The sequence below is a fragment of the Scophthalmus maximus genome, chromosome 19, assembly GCF_022379125.1.
Source record: "Scophthalmus maximus strain ysfricsl-2021 chromosome 19, ASM2237912v1, whole genome shotgun sequence".
NCBI classification, from domain to species: domain Eukaryota; kingdom Metazoa; phylum Chordata; class Actinopteri; order Pleuronectiformes; family Scophthalmidae; genus Scophthalmus; species Scophthalmus maximus.
Window position 1 is genome coordinate 13,925,001 of NC_061533.1, and position 23,114 is coordinate 13,948,114.

Below are 23,114 nucleotides of genomic sequence, written 5' to 3' on the forward strand. Positions count from 1 at the left end.
GGCTCTCCATATGCCTGACCCCCACCCCTTTTCTCCTCTTTCCACAACCCCCTTCCCCTCTCCCCATCTCTTGCTTACACTCTGGCTTCTGCTCTGTTGCTGCTGCTGCTGCTGCTGCTGCTGCCCCACGCTGCCATCTGCTACGAGACAACAGAGGGTGAAAGAGGGAGGAAGAGGAAGAAAAGAGACGTGGAAAAAGAGTGGGTGAAAAGAGGAAGACAGGAGGGAAGAAAAGACTGAGCGGAAAAGCGGAGAAAGAGAGGCAGATAAAAGATTAAGACAGAAAGAGGGAAAGAGTAGGTTTGGACACAATACAACAGAGAGCAGAGAGGCTGTCCATCTGCTCCCCCCTTGCCTCCCATCCCCTCCTGACACACAGCCTCACACACACCACAAAGAGAGTATTTAACCTCAGCGCGCATACACACGTGCGTGCGCACACACACACACACACACACACACACACACACACACACACACACACACACACACACACACACACACACACTCACACACACACTCAGAACGAGAGGAAGACAGAAAGACGGAAAGCAGCTCAGTCTCTCTCTTTAACCCGTTCCTCTCCAGTGAGCCTGCCTGTATTACACCCTTGGGGTAGCAGGTGATGGGTGGATGGAGGGAAAGGATGTAGGCGGGAGCAGGGGGTAGAGGGAAGGGGGATGGGGGAGGGTGTGATTGAGGGACAGAGCGTAGGGGATGAAGGGTTGAAACCGATCTGAATCAACACCAACACATCCTCCGCTCCCCTCCCCTCATCTCCCCAAACCTCAATAGAGACCAGCTTGCTGCCCCTGTCACTATGACAACCTCTGTCAATCATGCTGTAGCGTCGGGCTTCCAAATGGTGACTTGATGGCGCTGGATTAGGAAAGGCTGCCCGAACATCAGAGTGGAGTGTTCAGCTCACTCGGCTCACTCGCAGCTATAAAACAATTCATTGTCTTACTTAATTCACAGCAGGTCACACATATTCATAATGTATTTTGTGGTGAGATGCACATCCTGCTAGCTGAAACTGCATATGGGGGATGTCAAAAACCTAAATTGACAAAGCAACAGCCACATGTTTTCTTTCCAATTTGGTTGCAGTTTCAGTTTTGAATTACTTCTCAACCTAGTTATTAGCAAGTCAGCTGAAAACCACTTTATCTTCGAAGCCCTAAAAACATATAAACTAAAACAATAACCCAATATTTCATGGAGGAAAAATTCTGTTTTGAAGCAAATCTGAAAAAGTAAAACGTTTTTGTTGCAAATTATGTATTTATAGGGAGAATTGGGTGTGAATTACCAATTTCTTTATGAATGAGCAGTAAATTGCAATTTTGGACAGTTCTGAATCATTGTCACGCAGACACAATGCAATGACACCACGAAAATGGTAGATAACTCATGACATTTACTGACTTTTCAAGCAGGCTTTAGCTGCTTTCCACTGAAAATGAAACCTCAATTTCATACATTGACCATATACAGTCCAGAAATCAATCTTTTTGTGTCTGTTTTACATTTATTTTTTAACCACTGTTTTGGGTCCCAACCCCCAAGTATGGAAACATATTATGGCTTCAGTGGCTTCATGAAACTACAGGTAGCCGAACTGAAAGGATGAGCAGCATGTAGTCTCTAACTGACTGGCGCTCGGAATTTCCTGTATAAACAGGGAGATTTTACGTGGCTGGTTATCCATGCAGAAATTTCCCTCCATAACAGATCCTTGATGATGCCGACTGTCTTTTGATATTTCAACAGCGGACATTTTGGGGGGGTTGCCTCAGACCCATTTTAAACAGTCACCCAACACAGACATAGACTGGAGACATACCTGACCATGCAAGACTGTGTTACTGGTAAAAACAACAATCATGCAGCTCAGTTACCTCACAAGCTCCCTGAATCTGAATTAAAACCACAACACAAAACCGCCACTGAAGCACGACACGGCAAAACATGGCCCCCAGCATCATGTTGACAACATGACGCCTTCGCTCCTGCTGGGCCTGTCGAGCTCAGTGACATCGAGATGGCTGTCAGGTCTGGACACACACACCACCGTGTAGGTCAACACACACTGCAAACACTAGATTCCCCAAAGGACCTGTACATACACAGTGTCACACACACCAAACACCAGCGTAGAGTGTAAAGGGTGTGATGGAGGGAGGGGTTGAAGGGGCGTGACCCGCAAGAGCTGATTTCAGAGGAGAGGAGAGGAGAGGAGAGGAGACAGGAAAAGGTCTGTGTATATGACCACAAATGGAGACAGCAGACACCAGCTGTCACTTGCCTGTGTCAGCCCTATTCTCAGCTCCTATGTGAGTGTGTGTGTGTGTGTGTGTGTGCTTGTGTGTGTCACTGTGTGATCTCAGCCAGCTTTGACTGGTTTCAATTACGCAGCAAACTTTGACCCTGTGTAACCAAGCAAGGAAAGAAGCTACCGAGGGAGGAGGAGTGTATGAGAGAGGGAGCGAGACGTTGAGATAAGATGATGCCACCTGAGTCAAAGTCAAAGCTCTAACTATGTAGCTCAGTGCTACACACCCACTAGAAAACTAAAACCACACACGTGTGGCGACTTACCCTTTTTCTGGGGGGTCCGCGTTCCTCGTCCTTCTGGCCCCGCCCCGCTCCTGCCCCACCTCCTGTTCGTCCCTGCCGCCCCGCTTTGCCCTCTCCAACTGGAGGCCTGATGGTCATCCTGATCTCCGGTGGGCAAATGTAGTTCTCAAGGTTCTTGGGGGGCTTCTTGGTGCGCTTGGTGGTCTGGATCTTCAGCTTTAGACTTCCTTCCTGGAAACTCGCTTCCTTGATGGAGAACTCCTGCTCCTCGAGAAGCCCCTCCCCCTGTTCCTCAAGCCCCTCCCCCTCACTGATGGCACCGCTAATCACATCATCGCTGCACGCCAAACCGATGCCCCGCGCTCCTTCCCGGGCTTCTTCATTTGGCCCCACCCTGCCTCCCTGTAACTCCACCTCTTTGGGTCGGGCCGAGCCAACCAGATCCCTTGGCTCCATCCACGCTCCAGCCAGAGCCAGTCAGGATGGGGGGAAGCTGTGGCGGCCAGCCAAATGGTAGAGAGAGAACAGTAGTCTGTCCGACTGGTTGGTTGTTATCAATCAGCTACTGGGGTTGGGTCCGTTGTCCCACAGGAACACAGCGAAGCCAGGGACAGTCTGCAGAGAGAGCAGGGGGATTGATTAGCATCATGATCAGTAAAAGAAGTTAACATCCTGTCATCCCCATCGCTTCATCTCAGCACAGGCCAGTTAACTGTTCTCAGCATCACTAGCTGCCTGTAAAGTATGAAGACAAGCATTCAAGCTCAACACAGAACTGTAGTGGTGTGCTGTCACGCTCTCATTTGCATTTGGTACCTTGCATAAAGAAACTAATTTGGAGACGCCCACTGCCAATTGCCTACCTCTCTCCTTCCTCTCATCTTTAATCTTTCTTGTCCCCCTCACTTTGTCCCTCATTCTATCACAATGACACATCTGATGCAGTCGTGCAGACACTTTGACTGCAAAATAAGACATTCCTCTTCTCTGCTCAAAAACCAGGCTGAAGTTAGCCTGAGGACAGAGGACAGAAAAAATGAAAGAAGCTGACTTGGATTTTTTTTTTTTCTTCACCAGAGCTGGGAAGGGAGGAAATCACACTGGGGGGGAAAGGGGAAGGCAGCAGAGAAAGACGGAGGGAAGGAATCTAAATTCTTTTCCCAGATGTGGTTTACGAGCTGGTCTGGAAAAACCAGCGTCTGAACTGTTTTACACACGCATGCAGTGGCATTGCTACACACATGCATGAAAAACTCCATACACTTCTGTACACAATTACGCACACATGTCTACACACACAAATGACTATGTTGCTGTCACCAAATACACTGCTTTTCTATTTTCTACTCTCTGGGGAAAAGGCTGCGGTAGTGGATTCGGGTCGGAATTTTAGGATCATTGCACATGCAGGCACAGACCATATATGACATACACAAACACACACACACACACACACACACACACACACACACACACACATGCACTTACACAGACTTACACAGGCGTATAAACAGAAAGCAACCAAAACAAACACTGGACTACACTTCTCACTACAGTTCCAGGGAATCCCATCAGTCAATATGACATGAGGCATGACTGAGCTGGAACTGGAAGTGGGAAATGCTGTTTCACACACTGAGCTTCGACTGACACCATTTACACTGATGTGAACCCAGACTACCCGTGGACACGACTCAAGTGAAAGCTTATTGCTCGCTGCAGACTTACAGTGACCTGAGAGAACAAAAAGGTTTACAGCACACACTGAGAATTGCCCACCTGCTAATGCACTCCCTGACATGGTTACAGTAGGCATTTTACACTATACTGTTTGTGTGTGTTACCGTGTTTTCTCTGTGTGCCCTCCTGTACCAGCCCACGCCACTGTACTAACAGCTGATCCCCATCATAATACCCAACAGACCTCACAGCACATGCTTACAGTGTGATTGAATAATCATAATCCACAGAGGTATTTCACCAAATTTGTCAGTGAGACTGCACACAGTTGCCAACCCTGAGGTCAAAGTTAATGTTTCCTTTGTTGCATTTATAGATTAAATAAAAGTGAAGAAGCTCGTTTCTAAGACCCTCTTCTTTCAACGTGAAACTGGTCTTTTAAAGCTGACTCATAAGGCTTATTTGTGTAGGTTCTGGAGGGACCATAACTGTGCTTTCACATTTTCAAGCTTTTAAATTGCCAACCATTTTCCAAAGCATATGAATACATTTTCTGATTGATTTCCTACCTCACTGGACGTTAATGACTTTGCCATTGATTCATCCATTAAGTGCAGTATGAAAAGGAACTCCATCATCACTCTGAACATTCAGTCCGCTCTATTTTTGTGTCATAGTTCCAGTGATGACATTTCTGAGGAACTGATTTCAAGAAATCTTCACGAGGTAAGAGTTTGCTGCACAGCAGCATACTTTCCCATTATCCTTTTACAATTTTTTTTACAAGTCTTTTGAGTTTGATTTCCGAACAACAAAGCTTTTTACTGCAATGTTTGTTTGGTCTCCAGTGTCAAAGCCTCCTTAATTTAACACTTCCAGTCCTCAAAGCACGACCCCACTGGCTGCATAGCCACACAACAACAAGGGTTATATTGATAAGTAACACTGACACACTACAAATTCATTTTCGAATGACCTACCTCAAGAAAATCTCTGAAACATGATTGAACACCCCTATTAAAAGGAATAATACCCCTGGCTTTCTGGAAGCTTGGAAATCAGTCCAAAAACTTTTAAGTATGCTTTGGAGAATACTCGGCAGCAAAGTACAGTAAAGGCAATTTGCATTTAATGGGGTGAAACATGCAAAAACCGCCGCTGCGGTCCTTGAATAACTTACGTTTTAACAGGGACAACCAAAAGACAGTGAATTCAGGCCTCAGCGTCGGGCTGATCATACAGTGCCCACATGACCCCGTTTGGTCCTCTCGGTCTCTAATGTCAGCTCGGTGACTCGCCCTAATGGCATGTGTGAAAGCCACCCTGTCTGCAATGTGACTGAGGACAATGACAGGAAAAAGAGTCAGTTGCCAACCAAAACACCACACGCACACACACACACACACACACACACACACACACACACACACACACACACACACACACACACACACACACACACACACACACACACACACACACACACACACACACACACACACACTTCAAAAAGAAACCTATCCACTCTGGGTGGTGCTCTCAAGGCTCAGCACCCCCTCTCATCTATAACCCAATATGACAACAAAATGGCGTCATACATCAGTACAATCTTCAATTCTGGGCCATTACTGTGTAAACTACTTAGCTGGGTCATGACTATCCCTCCTCCCTCCCTGCTCGGTGCCCTAAGCTGTGTTAGTTCTCTGTTACTGGCAGAGGCTGGGAGTTTATGTAAGACTGACCCCTCCTCGGGCCTCCCTCGCCTGGCCAGCCTGAGCCTCACTGTCTCCCCACGCTCTCTCTCCCTCTCTCCTATCACACTCTTACGCACACATACACACCTCGACTAGCCTCAGACAGCAGGGTGATTGTGAGAGGCCAGACTCACTGCATAAATAGCTTTATTATGTTCTCAAAACTGCCACCGCTAACCAGCTTCCCTCTCAAACAGCATAAGGTCATTCCCTGAGCTGGATGTGGGCGGCTGTGAGTGAGACGCTCCTCCAACATTCTGCCTCGTCCTTTGAAAAACAATTATGATAAAGCATCGATAATGGAATACAGATGGACAGTACGGAGATGGTGAACGATACCGACACACAGACATAACAGAGGGAGAGGGAGTCCGAGTGAGAAACAGAGAGAGAGAGAGGGGGATAGAGACAGAGAGAGGGAGATGGCAGCAGAAACACAACCTTTTAAGGCTGCATACCCAGCAGCCCAGTGCCTGAGGTGGACTCACAAATAGCTCATATGCACACACAGACACACACACACAGGCTCACAAATCCACAAGCACACCAAACACCCGTGTGATTGCACAAGGTGAAGTCTGTTTTCTCTCCCTTTCTTTGATGTGAGAGTGTAGTGGAGGCTCGGCCATCCCTGGCTGTAGATGAGTATCTCACCAGAGGGATGATGAACATTGTCTGTTTGCCATTTTTTCGTTTCATTTTCTCTTTTATTCCATGCCCTCTAGTGAGGGGGCAATCATGTAAACCAATGTTTCTAGACGGATCCAATCTTTGGTTGGAGAAAAATCAAAAAGGATTGGCCCCAGCTTTCTAGCGCACCCAGACCCACTGGGCACGAGCACGAGTTTTAGGGCCTCTGCCTCGGTGCAGAACAAGGTGAAGGATGCCATGTTTTTCGCCTGTCCACATCAAGGAGTGCATTCACTTTCTTTATGATCTTCTATTTGGTTATGAAATGCAAAATAAAACCCTCTCTGTCCCAGTTCAGCGTGGAGGGTACAAGCATGTGTTCGGCTATAGGGCCACCAGGAGTACAATCATTAAGTACCATGTGCGGGACAGCCATAATAGAAAATAATGGCCTCGCAGCCGCTCTGTGCAGTCCTGCACGCACACACTCCTCTGGATGAGCCATATGCCAGGTAGCACTAAAACCATCCTCACCTAACTACCCCGCAGAAGCAGATGAATGTTAAACCATTTTAACTGCAGCAGAAGTCACAAAATGGCTGTCAGCAAAAACACCTCCCCTATTCCCCAACTATCTTCCTCCTTCCCTTCCTTTCACCTCACCCCCCCCCCACCTCTGTTTTCCTCCCCTCTCCTCTATTGCTACCTCTTTCATTTACCCTCCACCTCCTACCTCTCCCTCTCCTTTTTTCTGTGCGCTCTGCCAAAAGGTACTCCAGCGCTGAAATTCTGCTAGGAGAGCCTGCCAACAGTTAGATTTGTCCTTGGATCCCATTCACATTCCCTCCTCCCCCCTCCCTGTGATCTTATTTCGACCCGAGGTATCCAGCTCAGAAGGGGATACACCTAATCGATTTCTCATGCTTTAATTTAAAAGTGGCATGGGCATCTCATTACCTAATAGGAAGTTTAATAGCCTGATTCATACTTTTACACCACAAGAAAACGCTGCTGGAGTTTTCTACTCCACGTAATCTGTTAATGAGACAAGATCAATGGTTCCATCCGCGACCATTATCCATCCCTTAACCCCATTTCTTTCTGCCCAGTCATGCACCTTTTTTTACAAGTGCCTCTCTTGTCATGCCCTAGTTCTTCCTTTTAAACCAGTGCCCATTTCGACACCTGCATTCCCATATATTCTAAAGACCTGACCATTTTCTCCTCTTTCCCTAACTCGCTGAGGCTTTTCTATTTTCTGTCTCCTGCTGCTGTGGTTGTGCCCGAGGTTTCTGGCTGCCGCTCACTGCCGTTTACTTTTGAGTCCTGTCAAACCATGGACATCACATTTGTCCACTCTGTCACCTACCTCCAAGCCACGTGAAAAACGGATCAACTATTGATTCAATTAACAAGACTGGAGGAGCACTGGCTGTCACTGAGCGTATAGGGGATGCAACGTGGATCTCTTCCCGGCTCGTAACTGTAGCTGTGGTGGCATGTGTGGCTTCAAGAGAAAAAGAAACAAGTATAAATGCAGAAGACAGAAGTGAAACCCACTCGTCTGATTTGCTGAGAGCGCTTCAACTTGCAACTTTGAAGCACTCGTGCTTCCTCCAGGACAAACAAAATAGACCAGTCTTTAAAGAACCCTTACAGGGCACATGTCAAATGTGGCACAACGTAAGACTTGAACAGGAACAACCATCCGCCTGCTGCATCTCACAGACTGTGATGCTATGTGATAGACTATCAATGACAGTGAAGAAGGCGGGAGGTCCACCTCAGTGGAAAGAACATGAAAAGGAAGAGCGCGAGCAGCAGAGCTGAGCTGCTCCTTGATCACTGGGCAGTGGACACTTCATCCCATTGACCTAATTAGCTGTTTTTATCTCACAGTCACCCAATTACTAAGGTACATAACACAGTCACACTGGGCTGTTGCTGAGTGCTACAGCAGTGCTCCTGGTGCCCTGCGTGTGCATGTGCGTGAACGCGCGCTTGTGCCAGTGTGACTACGTGCACGCGTGCGTGCGTTTAGTCGAATTTGTTGGCATGTGACTGCAAGCAAGCGCACATACTTCATGTCGTTTGAGGGATTTGTAAAATCTAAAAATGAAAATCGGCAGACACACACATGTATACAGGCTTTAAGTTCAGCCGAACGCATGCGAACATGAAAAGCACACAGCAGCTCCCAACGCGATTAAAGACATGGAACACATTTACAGCAGAGGTGCATTCAGGTGTGGAATGTGGCCAGTCAACCGGGGCTACTTACCCATGTCTAATGTTGTCACACACTCGGCTCTGACGCGTAAATATTTTATCAAGATCATTTACAATCCATTTGGACACGTCTTTACGCAAGCGACGGATGGGATGACAGCCTCCCGGGGAGCTGTCAAACGGTGCCAAAACACTATCTATATATGTATATTTATTTCTTCTTTTTTTGACAGAAAACCCCGAGGAAAATGGCGTCAACGGTGCTTTGGAAGGAGAGAGAGAGAGAGAGGGAGAGAGAGAGAGAAAAAAGCGAAAATAGGATTTGCAGCCGATCTGATGACAGGAGCGAGGTCGCCGCGCGGGGAGAGAAAATCCAATCGGCAACTTGGCGCTTATGTCCAATTCGTCGCAGATATTAGATCTTCGGAGAGGCTCCTGCGGGTCGACCCGTGTGGTGAAGAGCCGCGGCGGCGCAGAGTGCGTCTCCGACACTTCGCATGGTCGCTGGTCACTCGGCGGAGCTGCACAGTGCTGAGATCCCTCGCAAATCCGCTACTCGGTTGGTAGGGGAGGAGGAGGAGGAGGAGGGGTGAGTAGCACTATGACTGCAGTCAAAACAAGCCCGCATCCGACTACAAGCCCAAATCCAGCGGGGAAATGTCAGCGACCAGAGCGCGCTTCCAGCCGTCAGCACGCAGGACGCAGGACGCAGGAGCCGCTGGTGCCGGTGGCGTTCTGTCGCTCGGTCGCGGGTTTTTCTCTGTGTGTGTCTGTGTGCGCGCGTTCTGTCTCTCTCTCTCTTTTCCGATCGGTGAATGTCAGGTCCCGGAGCCCGGTGTCTGGTAATGATCTCACCCAGCAGACTGAGCTCTGTGGCCGAGCGGAGCGGAGCGGAGAGGAGGAGCGACATCGCCTCCACCTGGCAGCGGCAGCACACGCGCCCCGCGCGTCTCCTCCCGTCACCTCCCGGGGCCCGGGGCCCGGGGCCCGTCTCCTGTGGGACTGCTCGTGCAGACATGGGGTTGTTTTAATGCAATGCAAAGGGGGGGAAAGAAAAACATCTGGCAAGAGGCTTGTTGTTGTGACTGAGTCTGTTCTGTGAAGAGAAACGTTCTCCTGCACTTTCTTCAACAGGTCCAGACGCGTGCCTGCGCAAACTTACACTTCCATGGAGCTTGAATGCATTTTTTTTTTTGAACGTTTGACACACTTTTCTGAGCTATTCATCTGCCCTGTTGATCAGATCATAGTTGAACTTAAGTCCCCACATCACATTTGGCATCTGTCACCTTCTTAGTAAAATGAAAATTGATGATTCCATTGTAGTTTTATCAACCTGCCTCTGTTAACCTCAGTTTGTATGCTGGCGAAGAGAGCCGCACCGCACAGCACATAAAACGTGAAACATAGATCTTACACAACATATAACAGACTCACAGTTTAGTAGATACAATATGAAGAGAATTAACAAGGTATACAAATTGTGTTACAGGAATATAACCAACAAAATGTATAAAACAGACTAAAATTCTTAATAAATGCATGAAGTGGATGAATAAAATCCTAAAAGTGATTCATCTGATATTCACAGTATGAGCCCATCTATTCCATCCATCCATCCATCCATCGTCTACCGCCTTATCCATTGAAGGGTAGCCATAGAGCCATGTAGACTTCTGCTGAGTCACAACTAAATACATAAACCTTATCAGATGTTGTTCAACTGCACGTCCTCGGGGAGTTTTGAAACATAGCATGAAACATTTTGCAAACCCGTGGGCTGGTCTATAAATGAAATTATCACTTTTGTCTTAGGAAATGGTTTTGCTCATAAAACCACAACCACTGAATTGACTGGAGGTTATGCTATGTAACAGGCAGACTATAATTAAGTCCAATTTAATGTGGGTTCACTGAGAATTAAGTTAAAACACACTCAGAGGAAGACAAGGTAGATGTGTGAGTGGAGTTGAGTAGGTGAGGTGAGTAGTGTGTGTGTGTGTGTGTGTGTGTGTGTGTGTGTGTGTGTGTGTGTGTGTGTGTGTGTGTGTGTCTGTGTGTGTCTGTGTGTGTGTCTGTGTGTGTGCGTGCGGTGCTTTCCCATTAATATGTCAAATGGCAGCAGGGTGGAAAACCCTCATCAACCGGCCACGAACAAGCCACAGTTGTTCCATTAATTCATCATTGTCACAAGTTATGTTTATTTCGTCTCCATGCAAAACTTGACCTTCCCTGTATGGAAAACATCCTTTACCATTAGCAAGCAATGCAAATGATTTCAGATGACCTTTCTCTGTGTGGTGCCCCACAGTTACTTGCTGTTACTCATCCCTGGTGTGTGTGTGTGTGTGTGTGCGTGTGTGTTTGTGTGCGTGCGTGCGTGAGCCCATGTGTAGAGCACCTACACACGGGAGATATTCCGTTAGCCAGCGCAGTATTTCTGATTGTGAGCTCAGTAGCATGTAAATAATCAGCACTTTCAAACTTGTAGAAAAAATCTGCAATGCCATCCGTGGTTTGGGTGTTGCTGTGTATCACTTCCCCTGCTGTGGCACATGTGTGTGCGCGCGCATGTGTGTGTGTGTGTGTGTGTTTAGCATCTCTTTCATTGGGAGTGTTTTCATGACAGTGTCACAACAACTCTTTATTGCCTATTTGCTCATTTATGGGCATGGAGCCAGTATTGTATTTCTATGTGTGTTTGTGTGTGTGTGTGTGTGTGTGTGTGTGTGTGTGTGTGTGTGTGTGTGTGTACATTTTATGTATTATCTTTATGAGCACCAAATGTTTCGACAATGACAGTAAGTTGAGAAAAACCCTTTCAAGATGACAACATAATTATTCTTTCTAGCTTTGATTTTTATTCTGTGTTATTTCAGGGCATGAGGTTCAATGGACTACAGTTAAAAATGTATTTGTGATTATGCTGCAACTCTAGTAAATGCATTGAAATTAAGGTCAGGTTCACAGTATATTTATGAGTCAGGGTTAATTCAAACTAAGGTTAATATGGGGGTTGAGCAGGGTTTCAGAGAAGAGAAAGCTGACTCTAAAATGCATTTTAAGACCTCACAAATATAGAATAAAGCGTGTGTGTGTGTGTTTGTGTGTGTGTGTGTGCGCACGCGTGTGTTCACATTAATGTGTGTCTATTGATTTGGGATGTGTGCAAGAATACAAAGAGACCCCTGAGAGCGGAGGGTCAACAGCTGCTCCCCAACAACCAATCAATTGCAGTGTATCAGTAAACATTACACAGACACACAGACACATACAGAAGGCACTCTGTTCACTCTCTTGGATCTGTTGCCATGGATACCAAATACAGGCAGCCAAGAGGGAGCAGTTTTCCAGCTTAAACTGTAAATATTGAATTATGATGGGGAGTAAAGAGACAGCAGTGCAGGGCAACGGTCCTGCATGAATGATCTAAATATCTAGATAATCCTTTCATCTCTATTCACCGCTACAGGAAATCTGGAGCATCACTCATGTTCATCAAGTTCAACACAGAAAGATGAATCTGTCTCCCCGGTTGCCATTTATCTAACTCTGTGTTACAGACTAAGGGCTGCCCCCATTCCTTCATCGCCTCCTGCCTTTTTGTCTGGAAGATCTTCATCCATTCCCCTTGAGTCGGACTCAAAGTAAATGCTTCCCCGTGGCTGATTTGCAATACATAAGTGTGAATCTCATTCAAACCACCTTACCAAATGCTACGGCTTTGATATGGCAACAGCGCCTCTATGGCTTCATCGATGGGGAGAGAGCAGATTGAGATGAAGAGGTGAAGCGAGATTATTAAAAAAGAGAGTCAACAATTAATCAATTCTCTGGCAAATGTTTTAAGTGGGAGACTGAGAGAAGTCTGAAGGTGAATGTCAATAATTTCGGTGGTTTTTAGCTGAGCTAAAATAATAACACACTGATATTCAAAACAAGGCTACAGCACTTGTCTGTGCCATGGGAAGAGAGTCCGCGTGCTAACCTTGAGCTGACATTGCGAGCATGAGAGCCTCACGTTCAATCAATGAAGGGCTTTTCTCAGGGAGTCCACTAATCTCACTGGGCAGCAGAGGGTTCATCAGAGCCGAGAGACCCCTGGGACTGACAGAGGTAATGGGGTTAGCTGAGGGGAGAGTGTGTGTGTGTGTGTGTGTGTGCGTGCGTGCGTGCGTGTGTGCGCGCACGTTGGTTGTGTGCAGTAAAAAAGGTCTTCGCCTGTGAAGACAGTGAAAGCATGCAAGGAACATGCAGTGGTGGGTGTACTGGTGTGCTGCAGATACAGTTGTCTGTGACAAAGGTGCGCGTGCGTGTGTGTGTGTGTGTGTGTGTGCGTGTGTTTTACAAGGAGCGAGAGAGTGTGAAGTTAATGGGACGTGTGACAAGGTTGATTACTGAGGCCTCAGTGATCTGCCTGGGTTAATGAAGTAAATGACTTCTTGGAAAACACATCACTGGGGTTATCTTCAGCTCCTGATACACTCAGATAAACCAGAATAGCCTTCTCTTCTCCCTCATTTACCCTCCGAAGACAACTGCCTTGAACATCCTGCTGCCTTACGTTGCATAAGACACATTGAGCGCCCTTAACGGCGAAATGGGTTTGAATCGATCCTGGTTGACTTTTCACACGTCCACTGGTTGTAATAATTTCCCTACTGTACGGGCTAAATACAGCAGTGGATTTAAACAGAGCTGCTCAGCTCTCTGTTAAGGACTAAAGTGCCCACCTGCAGTTTGCACACACTGGACAAACGCACACACCCACACATAAACAAAGGAAGTGAAAGAGTTGTTAGGGGACTTTGTTCTCCATTTGGGGTTGAGATAGAGATTCTCCTAATGAGAGCGATAATGATGTCTGAGAGGAAATGCAGAGTGGAACATAACATCAACCCGGATGAGAGCTAAGTCAACAACAAAGACTACCCTAAATGTAGTCGACTGCAGACTCCCTGCTGGCTCTGTCTATGTGAAGAGATGACACTGCGCCCATCCCCCTGCTACTTATAGGGACATTATCATAATGTTGTCTCTGTATGAGCCGAGCGATCAAGTGGCCTCATCTTGAAGTCCTCCACGAGGCCCGGGTGTATGGTGATGCCTCAGATGCTGGAGGGAGACCGTGGTGAACAAAAGACATTCTGCCGCAATATTTATGCAAACTGACAGTTACGGCATCTAACAATGTAGCCCAGGACTGACAGCACCAATCTGATGAAGCTCTGCGTTGGTTGTAAACAAACGGCAGCAAGAAAAATAATGATAGTCCTTCTGTCTTGTCACTACAGACAGCTGCACATAAAACACGTGAAATAGGCAAATTAATCGTGGACAGTGTGTGGTTGATGTCTTGCAACAAGCCCGTAGTTTGACAGAGTTGGGTTTAAATCCTGGCTCTACATGCTGGACTAAGGTAGGGGACAAAAATACAAGCAACAAGTTTAGAGCGGCCTCACATGAAAAATGAATAATTAGTTCTTAGGAATATATATTGTTTGTCACAGCTTGTGTGAACCTTCACACCTCAAAAATCCACCCAACAGCATCCTGTTGTGTAATACAGTGCATGTGGTCAGATACAGCTGCACGCGTGTGTGTGTGTGTGTGTGTGTGTGTGTGTGTGTGTGTGTGTCTGTGTGTGTGTGCCTTTGTGAGACAGTCAGAAAGAGAAACAATGAGGAAAACTCCCTTGACGACAATGTGCTGCCTCTTCCCCTGAGACAGTGAGTAAAATGAAGACGAAGGCGTACAGCAGGTGTACCATTCAACACAGACAGCAAGAGTGCTGACTCACTCATCACGTACACATTCAGTCAGTGCATCAAAGTTCCTTTTAAAACTTATCCTTCCAATGCAATGACCTAATAGAGGGCACATACATGACTATTGTCTAACTAAAACAGGAGCAGAGGGTCTGTGCAGTGTACAAAAGCAGACATTTGCAGGTGGTAGTGGTGGCTTAAAACAAAGTAGTTGTGAGTTTGTGTATTAGAATGTGTGTAATGCAGGTTGAGGCAAATATTAAACCAAAAAAAGAAAAATCGCGGTGGTCACCCATGATGCTCTCTTCTTCTACCTCTTTTAAACTGGCCAGCTTATCATGGCTGTACAATCAGTCTCGGGTGTCTTGGAGGAAGAATGAAGCGGCCACATAACATGCACATGCACACGAAAAAAACGACACCTGGTCTGCATTAGTTGTTTACTGTACATCGAGCGAACACTGTCCCGGCTTGAGCTGCTTCCCAGCAGCAGGATGTGGTCTCGCAACACGTCCTCGCTCAACAACACCCACTTCCTATGAGTTTGATAAACAGCCTTGCGGTTTCAATCTCCTACTGCTTGTCACACAGAGGCACACACACACACACACACACACAGGCAACAGCTCAACAGCATCACCATCTGTTGAAGTGACATATAACCAAAGTGAGTTAGTGTGCATCATGGTACTATTGCTGTCATGATATGTACTGTAACAAACTGTATAAACACCAGCAGAATATCTCTCCGCCCCCACATCCTCACAGAGAGATTGAAGGGAATGAGCACAAATGCCCTCAAATCATATCTGAATTAGAGGAGGACGTCAAACATGTCACATTCGTTTTAGAGTGAGTGATGTAAGTGGGTCTTCGTCGTGCCATTAAAGCCTGTATGCCCCAAAAGGGTGATGATACAAAGTCAATAAAGAGTATAGGAGAGTATTTTCTTTTTTCTTTTCTTTTCTTTTCTTTTCTTTTTCTCCGCATGGCTGCACGGACACATACTATCCTGTCAGTCACATCTGTGAGCTGTCAGGATATGAATGTACACGCATCTGAGGGAAGAAGGGGGTGTATTAAGCCTGCTGATCCTTCACACTCTTCTTGTCAAACTTTACATGAAAATGAAACCAAAAGTGTGTGTGTGTGTGTGTGTGTGTGTGTGTGTGTGTGTGTGTGTTGTGTGTGTGTGTGTGTGTGTGTGTGTGGAGGGGGGGGTCAAAAGGAGAGGAGCCATGCCTAATCCTGTGGGATGTGTGGGTATCTACTGTGTATGGAGATGGGATGTAGAGATGTGTTCGGTGGTGCATGGATCACAAAACCTTCCTAACTGACAGAAGAGGCTCTCAGGGGACCGATGTCAAACAGCTAACTGCAGAAAAAGAAATATATAAATAAAAAAAAAATTAAAAAAAGCAAACTTGACCATAACAGTACAGCACATCATTGCATCATAACGGTGAAATGTTGCAGGGATATGTTTAACTTTCATTGATTAAGGTATAGTGTATTATTTTTATTTTTATTAGCAGTAGTAGTAGTAGTAGAAGTAGTAGTAGTAGCAGTAGTACTAGTAATAGTTGGAAAAATAAGCATCTATTATATCATATTATATTATATTATATTATATTATATTATAGTATCCATCCTTCCATCGTCTACCGCTTAATCCACCTTAAGGGTCGCGGGGTATATTATAATATATTTTAGAATATTATATTATACATGTCAAACGATTTGGAGATGATGCTTGAGAGCAAAACTACCATCAGTGATAGAGAACGACTCCCACCCCATGTTGTACACTGTCACTGCACTGAGTAGCTCCTTCAGCGACCGGCTCCTTCACCCCAAGTGTGTGAAGGAGAGATATCCCAGGTCCTTCTTTTTCTGCTGTTGTGAGACTCTACAACCAGCACTGCTCTCAGTAGAACACACACACACACACACACACACACAAACATGCACACTCCAATATTCAATGACCACTGTAATAATTCGCTGGAACACTTGAACCCTCTGAGCCCAAACATGTTGTATGCGACAGAAAATGTGTCATGTTATAAAAGCCCTCATAACATTTGATCAGTTAATGCCACTAACTTACGGTTTGTTTTGACAGGAAGCTGACACTTGCGCCGTTCCAGGCAGGGCTTATGTGCGATCGTGGCCCTTTCAGAAGATTTGTGGTGCAGCCTGGAACTTCAGTGTCTTTTTGGAGTTTTTGTACAACATTTCCATGATGATAAATCCAACATGGAGTGACTCTTATGATCATTTTTATCCCGTTTTTCAAGACGTAAAAGACTACTGTTGTTGTTAGCAGACTTGTAGCCATCCATTTTAGATCCGCTTTGACCAATCAGATGCTGTGTTGTCAACTGGTTGAAAAAAACAAAGATTTTACACTGAAAACAGGACGTCTCACTCCTCCTGTTTACTCCGACAACTACTACTGACACTCTCACTGTAGACAGGAACTGCTTTGCAGAATGGCACAAGTGACTTTTGGGGTTGAAATATCAAAAGGACTTATTTGTAGAAAAATGTACATAACTTTTGATTTGCATTAGTAAGAATGTTTTGAATTGTTTCCCTTATTGCCAAGGCTTCAAATAACAGCTTTCAAGAGGGAAAAATCTTCATCATTGTTGTTTGGTGTGTCATGGTAATGAATGTCTGTGAGATTCAATTTCCGTTTTGTCTTTATGTATTTTCTATATTCACGCGATACCACTCAAGCATACATATTCTGATAGCCTTGGCTGTCCTGAAAAAAAAAGATGTACATAACTTGACTGTACATTACAGGGTTGAGGTTTGACCAAAAATAGGTTCTCTTCTACAAGCCTTGTTCTTAATTAAACGGCAGGTGGCGCTGTTGCTCAAAGCACACGTCTTTTCAACCGGAAAACGTCGCTGCGGACCTTTAACAAAGCAGGAAGTGTCTCCTCATGAAGTGACAGTTAGCCAACATGGCGCTTGATGTGAAAACTAGAAACAAGCGCTACGAGAAACTGGATTTCCTCGGAGAGGGTCAGGTAGGCAGAGACGAAAAAACAGTCCAACTTTTCTACCGTGACGTCGGCGCCCGTCTCTCCATAGCAGGTCGTGGGCTGGTTGTGTTGACACCACGAGGGCAAGCTAACAAGCGTTAGCCGCATGCTAGTGTCAACAAAGCCCTGCTGGTGCCTGTTGCTCACAGCAGCAGTGATGCCGAGGGGGTAAATAAATACTATACGTTTCTCTACTCACCACTCTTGTTTCTCCTCTCCAGTTTGCCACAGTGTACAAAGCCAGGGACAAAACTACTGACACCATAGTGGCCATTAAAAAGGTACAAGAAACGAAGCTTGAGTTTGGATTGATGTTAGCTTTGTCATGCTGCCGTGTGCTGGTGTTTTAATAACTGCTTGTTCGTCTGTCGTCTGGCAGATTAAGGTTGGCCACAGAACCGAGGCTAAAGATGGTGAGTGCTGACAGCTTCACAGCACACGTTTGTTTTATTTTTTTACCACACTCCCCCCCCCCGTCAATGATTCCTCGTTGTGTGAACAGGTATAAATAGGACTGCTCTGAGAGAGATCAAGCTGCTGCAGGAGCTGCACCATCCAAACATCATCGGGGTGGGTAAACATTCATCATGTCAGTGTATGATTGTTTTATAATCTTTTATATTCGTGTGTATCAGTGGTGAGGGGAAAATGATTGTCTTTCTCCATCCTGTTCTCCTAATTTGAACCGAGAATCAATATTGCGTGTGTGTGACAGCTGCTGGATGCCTTTGGACACAAATCTAACATAAGTCTGGTGTTTGACTTCATGGAAACGGATCTAGAGGTGAGACAGCTCCCACTCTTTTTTTTCTGTCTTTGTCTCTGTTGGTAATGAGATTATTATCTCACAATATGATATTGTATTATGCAGTCCCATGCATCAGCCCATTGATAACTAATTTGATGTAAAATCTATTTTTTTGTTCTTGTTTTTAGCCAATCCTCTAAGAGGAAAGATTTTTTCCCCTGGAGCTATAAATACCTTGAACGTCACTAGTTGTGTTTCCTGAAATCTAAAACTTAATGTGCCTTTTCGGGAAAATGTCTGCAAAGTATACACTAAAAAATACATATTTTATTCTGTTGTACTTATTTTATTCATTATTATTCCTTGCATTGTAATGCCATTAATTGGTACATTCAAATGTGATTCAGTAGACCAGCACCACAAACTGCACCCTCAAAGATATAAGTTTGCCTCTTGATTACATCGATGTTTACACAAGGAAAGAAAATATGGGCAGGGTTATTTAAATTGCGCTTTCATCGGACCGTTTAGTTGTTCTGCTGGGTCTCTAAGCCCTTTATGTTTTACCCCACTTCCTCCTCCTCTGGATTTTTTTAGCATACAAGGCTCCGAATACATCAGACTCAAATAGAACGATGCAAAACAAGATAAACAGCTTTAAAATAAAATCAATATCACTCTGCTCTCAGCTCTCTCGATTAATCAATGCCATTAGCTACTCACAGGCAGCAGAAGGACATGAGGATGAAATATGATGCTCATCTCATTATTGATACTGAAAGCCTATTTTTAGGCCACAAGGTTAGATGGGATGGGATGCATGGACTTATTAGCTACAGATGCTTTTATTGCCAATAACATGAAGGAAGGATAGTGGAGCTGGTGGAACAATGGAGGTTTTGGGTGAGAGGTTGCAGCTATGCCAACTTGTTAATGTCTATTTTCTTATCTGCTCTGTAGAGTGTGTTGCCTACAGCTATGTAAAAACATGAAGTAATGGGTGGAGAAGATTATTATCAGCTATCTGGCTTCACTCAAGCCTCTTTGTCTTTGATTTGCTTTCTAAGGTGATCATCAAAGATACCAGCCTGGTCCTGACTCCAGCCAACATCAAAGCCTACATCCTCATGACTCTACAGGGATTAGAGTACATGCACCACCACTGGGTTCTGCACAGGGTAAGAGCACTCAAACCACACACACAATCTCACACACACACACACACACACACACACAACATACAACACACAGTAAGATATGCCTTGTGTGTATCTAGGATCTGAAGCCCAATAATCTGCTGTTGGACGGCAATGGAGTGTTGAAGCTTGCAGATTTTGGTTTGGCCAAATCATTTGGCAGCCCCAACAGAGCCTACACACACCAAGTTGTTACCAGGTCTGTGCAGTTTCTCCATCTCACGGTATTAATGATGCAGAATTGATAACTCTTCTGTTCCTTCTCCTCTGTTTCTATCGCACTCTTTGGAAACACATGGAGCAGCTGAAGTTGTATTAGTCACATGCTTTGTTTTATCAAGATAATTCTGTCTGATGAGGAGTTAACCATGGGTCTGGTTTAGACATGTAACAGCTTGCATTATGGAAAATTAATGATAAGACCGCTGGATAGCAGTGAATCAGTTAAGTGTTGGTGTTTGAACCCTTTTTCCAGATTAATAGAATTAATCGTCTTGCTAGAATTAAGTTCCTTTATGGTTTATGGCTGGCGGAGAGTTATAAAAAAATGTAACTCTCTGTTCATCTTTTCCTTTCCTAGGTGGTACCGCTCCCCTGAGCTCCTGTTTGGTGCCAGGATGTACGGTGTGGGCGTTGACATGTGGGCAGTGGGATGCATCCTAGCAGAGTTGCTCCTGAGGGTACACAAACCTCACTTCAGAGAGAGATAAGACAGTAACAACGCTGTTGTTTGGTATATTCATGCTAATGTCTCTGTATGTCTCCTTTTGCTGTAGATACCATTCCTTGCTGGAGACTCAGATCTTGACCAGCTGACTAAGATCTTTGAGGCTCTTGGGACAGCCACAGAAGAAACTTGGCCTGTTGGTATCTGTTTTTTTCCCCCCAAGTTATTTCTGTGATTGTATTTGCTCTGGTCAGATGGTGAGAATCCTTGCATACATTTCTCTGCAGGGAGTGAGTAGTCTACCAGACTACGTGTCCTTCAAAATCTTCCCTGGCACACCTTTGGAACATATATTTAGTGCAGCAGGAGACGACTTACTAGAACTACTACAGGGCCTATTCACCTTTAACCCCTCGACAAGGAATACAGCTACACAGGTAATGAGCACACTAAAGCCAAGTTCAGATTACGCAACAAAAGTCGCTATGCAGTTCACGCTACACAACAGTTCATACTACACAACTGCCTGGCAACGGGGGGTCACACACAATATGATCTTTCTCCAGGAGAAACCCCCAACTAGTATGTCGGTGATCTCGACCCATCCGCGGCTCTGATTGGCTGGAGTTGTTGATGCAGCGACGAGCCTCTCGAATTGCGTCATTGAAGAGTGATTCATTTGTTCATCTTTTGAGGAAATTAAGATTTCCACCACAATGAAATATTACACTTTTGTCTGTTCTTGTCCAGGCTCTGAAGATGAGTTACTTCAGTAATCGGCCTGGTCCCACTCCTGGACCCCAGCTCCCTCGACCCAACTGCTCAGCTGAGGCTCTCAGGGAGAAGGAAACAGTCGGACTCAAGAGGAAGATAGAAGGCCTGGAGACAAGTAAAGGACACACACAGTCTCAGCTTATATTCACTATATTTGAGAGAGAAAAAAACAAAGGCCTTGGTTTTGCCCAAAGTAAAGTAGTAAAACTGTTAGATTGTGGTTTGAACAGGAATATTAAAAAGAATACTAATATTAAAAAAGCTAGAAATTTTAGAACATCCTGGTCAGGCCAAAGTTAGATATGTAGAAAATCGTGGATTTTTGCCAAGTAAATTGTTCACATGTTTGCAAGTTTATGCTCATAAGTGTAGAATGCCACTAGACTGAACCTATTCAATTAAAAGGGTGTGGGCTGCACATTTAACTACAGTTAAATATTCAGAAAAAAAGTGGTGAAGAAGAAAACACACATACACACACATGCAGTTTAGTGGTTTGTGAGAGGGTGTGTTTTCCTGAGGAAGGACCTTGCTCTTACTGGGAGGTTCAAAGCTTTTCCAGCTAATCGTATGGTTCGGAATATATCTGGGCCGACTATATGCTATGCTCTATGCTATAGTACATTACAAGGAGAGTTTCCAAACATTTACAGTAAATGGAAACCTTAATGGTTAGCAGACTGCTTTATTTGCACATGTAGTGTTGATACAGTATCTGTCTTTATTGTTGTCAACACTTGAACGAAGAACGCTTTTCTATAATGTTTGTGACGACGGTCTTTTCGTTATTTTCAGCTGTTATGAAGAAGAAGCTCATTTTCTGACCAGATGGAGCTTTGTAAATCAGATGGTTGCCATCTTCACTCCACCGTGTGGCTCAGCCTCCCACATCGCTCAGGATTGTCCTCTGGAAAAAGTCCCAAAAAAAGAAGACCAAACCCAGCACAGAATAAAAAAGGCTCAGGTGTGGTAGACTTTAGGTCATTTTAGAGGTTGATAGCTGTAATGAGTCGGGTATTGGGCCTATTAGCTCCAAGTATCATGGTGCTGCGGTGTCCAGCAAGTCCAGATGTACAATGGAGACTGTCTGTGGTCAGAGGTGTTGGATCAGGTCAATGTTAACTGATGCCTAAACTGAGCCCATTGGAATATGTCTATTTATGTAACTGAGAACAACCAAACTAGCAAGTCTGCGTTATCTCATGTAGATGTAATTTTATTTTTTGTATGTAAAACCAATAAATGGTCCATTTGCATATATGGTGTTCCTCTTGCTGTGATTATATTTTAAGACTAAATGTAAGACTTTAAACTTCCTATTTTGATAACTCACCGTGAAACTTTCTTTTCTTACAAGTTATTTGTAAAGTTCACAGAATGCATCAAGGTTTTCATGTTAGTATTTACACAATCTACTCTTTGCCAGTTGAATGTGTGTGGACAAAACCATGGTAGTGAGAGTCAGGACAGAGAGTCTGTGTTTATGGGACATAACCCTGCCTTCAGGGTGACTCAGCTTGACCATGTCATGCCACAATGTGCTACTAAACATGTCTTTCCCTCCCTGTCATTTCCCTTCAACGTTATTGTGATCCAACGCAGTCTGACATGTCGGAGACCTGATGATCCAGCAGACGCTCTGCTGCCCTTTTGGTTTTCTGTCAAACAGGATCCAATTAGAGAAGAGTGAAGAGAATGACACTGCTAGAGAATCCAGTCCTCATATTTAATCAAATATATTTGTAATGCTACAATGGAAGCCAGTGCACATTTGTATTTCCTGGTTAATGCTTTCTGCTTCAGTGTCCAGAATGAGGTCATGCTTAAATTTCCCTGAAGCTACATTATATATTTTACAAAAAATAAATAACATTTGGTTATTGTGAAGACTTTTTGGATCGGAGCAGAGATGGTCGTGGAATTGATGTCATGTTCCGAAAGCAGCCACCGTACACAATACAGCACTGAGAGGTGACACAATGACTTTGTGTGGTGGCAACGGCGGTGGGTGACTGGGTCAGATGACAGG

At 45.0% G+C, this 23,114-nt stretch overlaps 2 protein-coding genes across 2 annotated transcripts in view; one reads left to right on the top strand and one right to left on the bottom strand.

The window, feature by feature from the left end:
- setbp1 (SET binding protein 1) overlaps positions 1 to 9,843 on the bottom strand; it is a 34,077-nt gene extending 24,234 nt beyond the window's left edge. Inside the window, exons 1-2 of the mRNA XM_035640684.2 lie at positions 8,926 to 9,843; positions 2,602 to 3,195 (exon numbers count right to left, since the gene is read on the bottom strand). Coding sequence (XP_035496577.1) covers positions 2,602 to 3,036 — 435 coding nt within the window. The 5' untranslated portion in view covers positions 3,037 to 3,195; positions 8,926 to 9,843. The remainder of the gene's footprint in view (positions 1 to 2,601; positions 3,196 to 8,925) is intronic.
- A 7,693-nt stretch (positions 9,844 to 17,536) lies between these two features.
- Positions 17,537 to 22,343, top strand: cdk7 (cyclin-dependent kinase 7). The gene is made up of 12 exons (XM_035640688.2): positions 17,537 to 17,685; positions 17,922 to 17,981; positions 18,080 to 18,113; positions 18,203 to 18,270; positions 18,416 to 18,484; positions 19,516 to 19,626; positions 19,725 to 19,843; positions 20,225 to 20,324; positions 20,421 to 20,507; positions 20,599 to 20,748; positions 21,062 to 21,200; positions 21,881 to 22,343. Exons 1-12 carry the CDS (start codon positions 17,620 to 17,622, stop codon positions 21,907 to 21,909), a joined length of 1,032 nt encoding a protein of 343 aa, XP_035496581.1. The 5' UTR covers positions 17,537 to 17,619; the 3' UTR covers positions 21,910 to 22,343.
- The last annotated feature ends 771 nt before the right edge of the window (positions 22,344 to 23,114 follow it).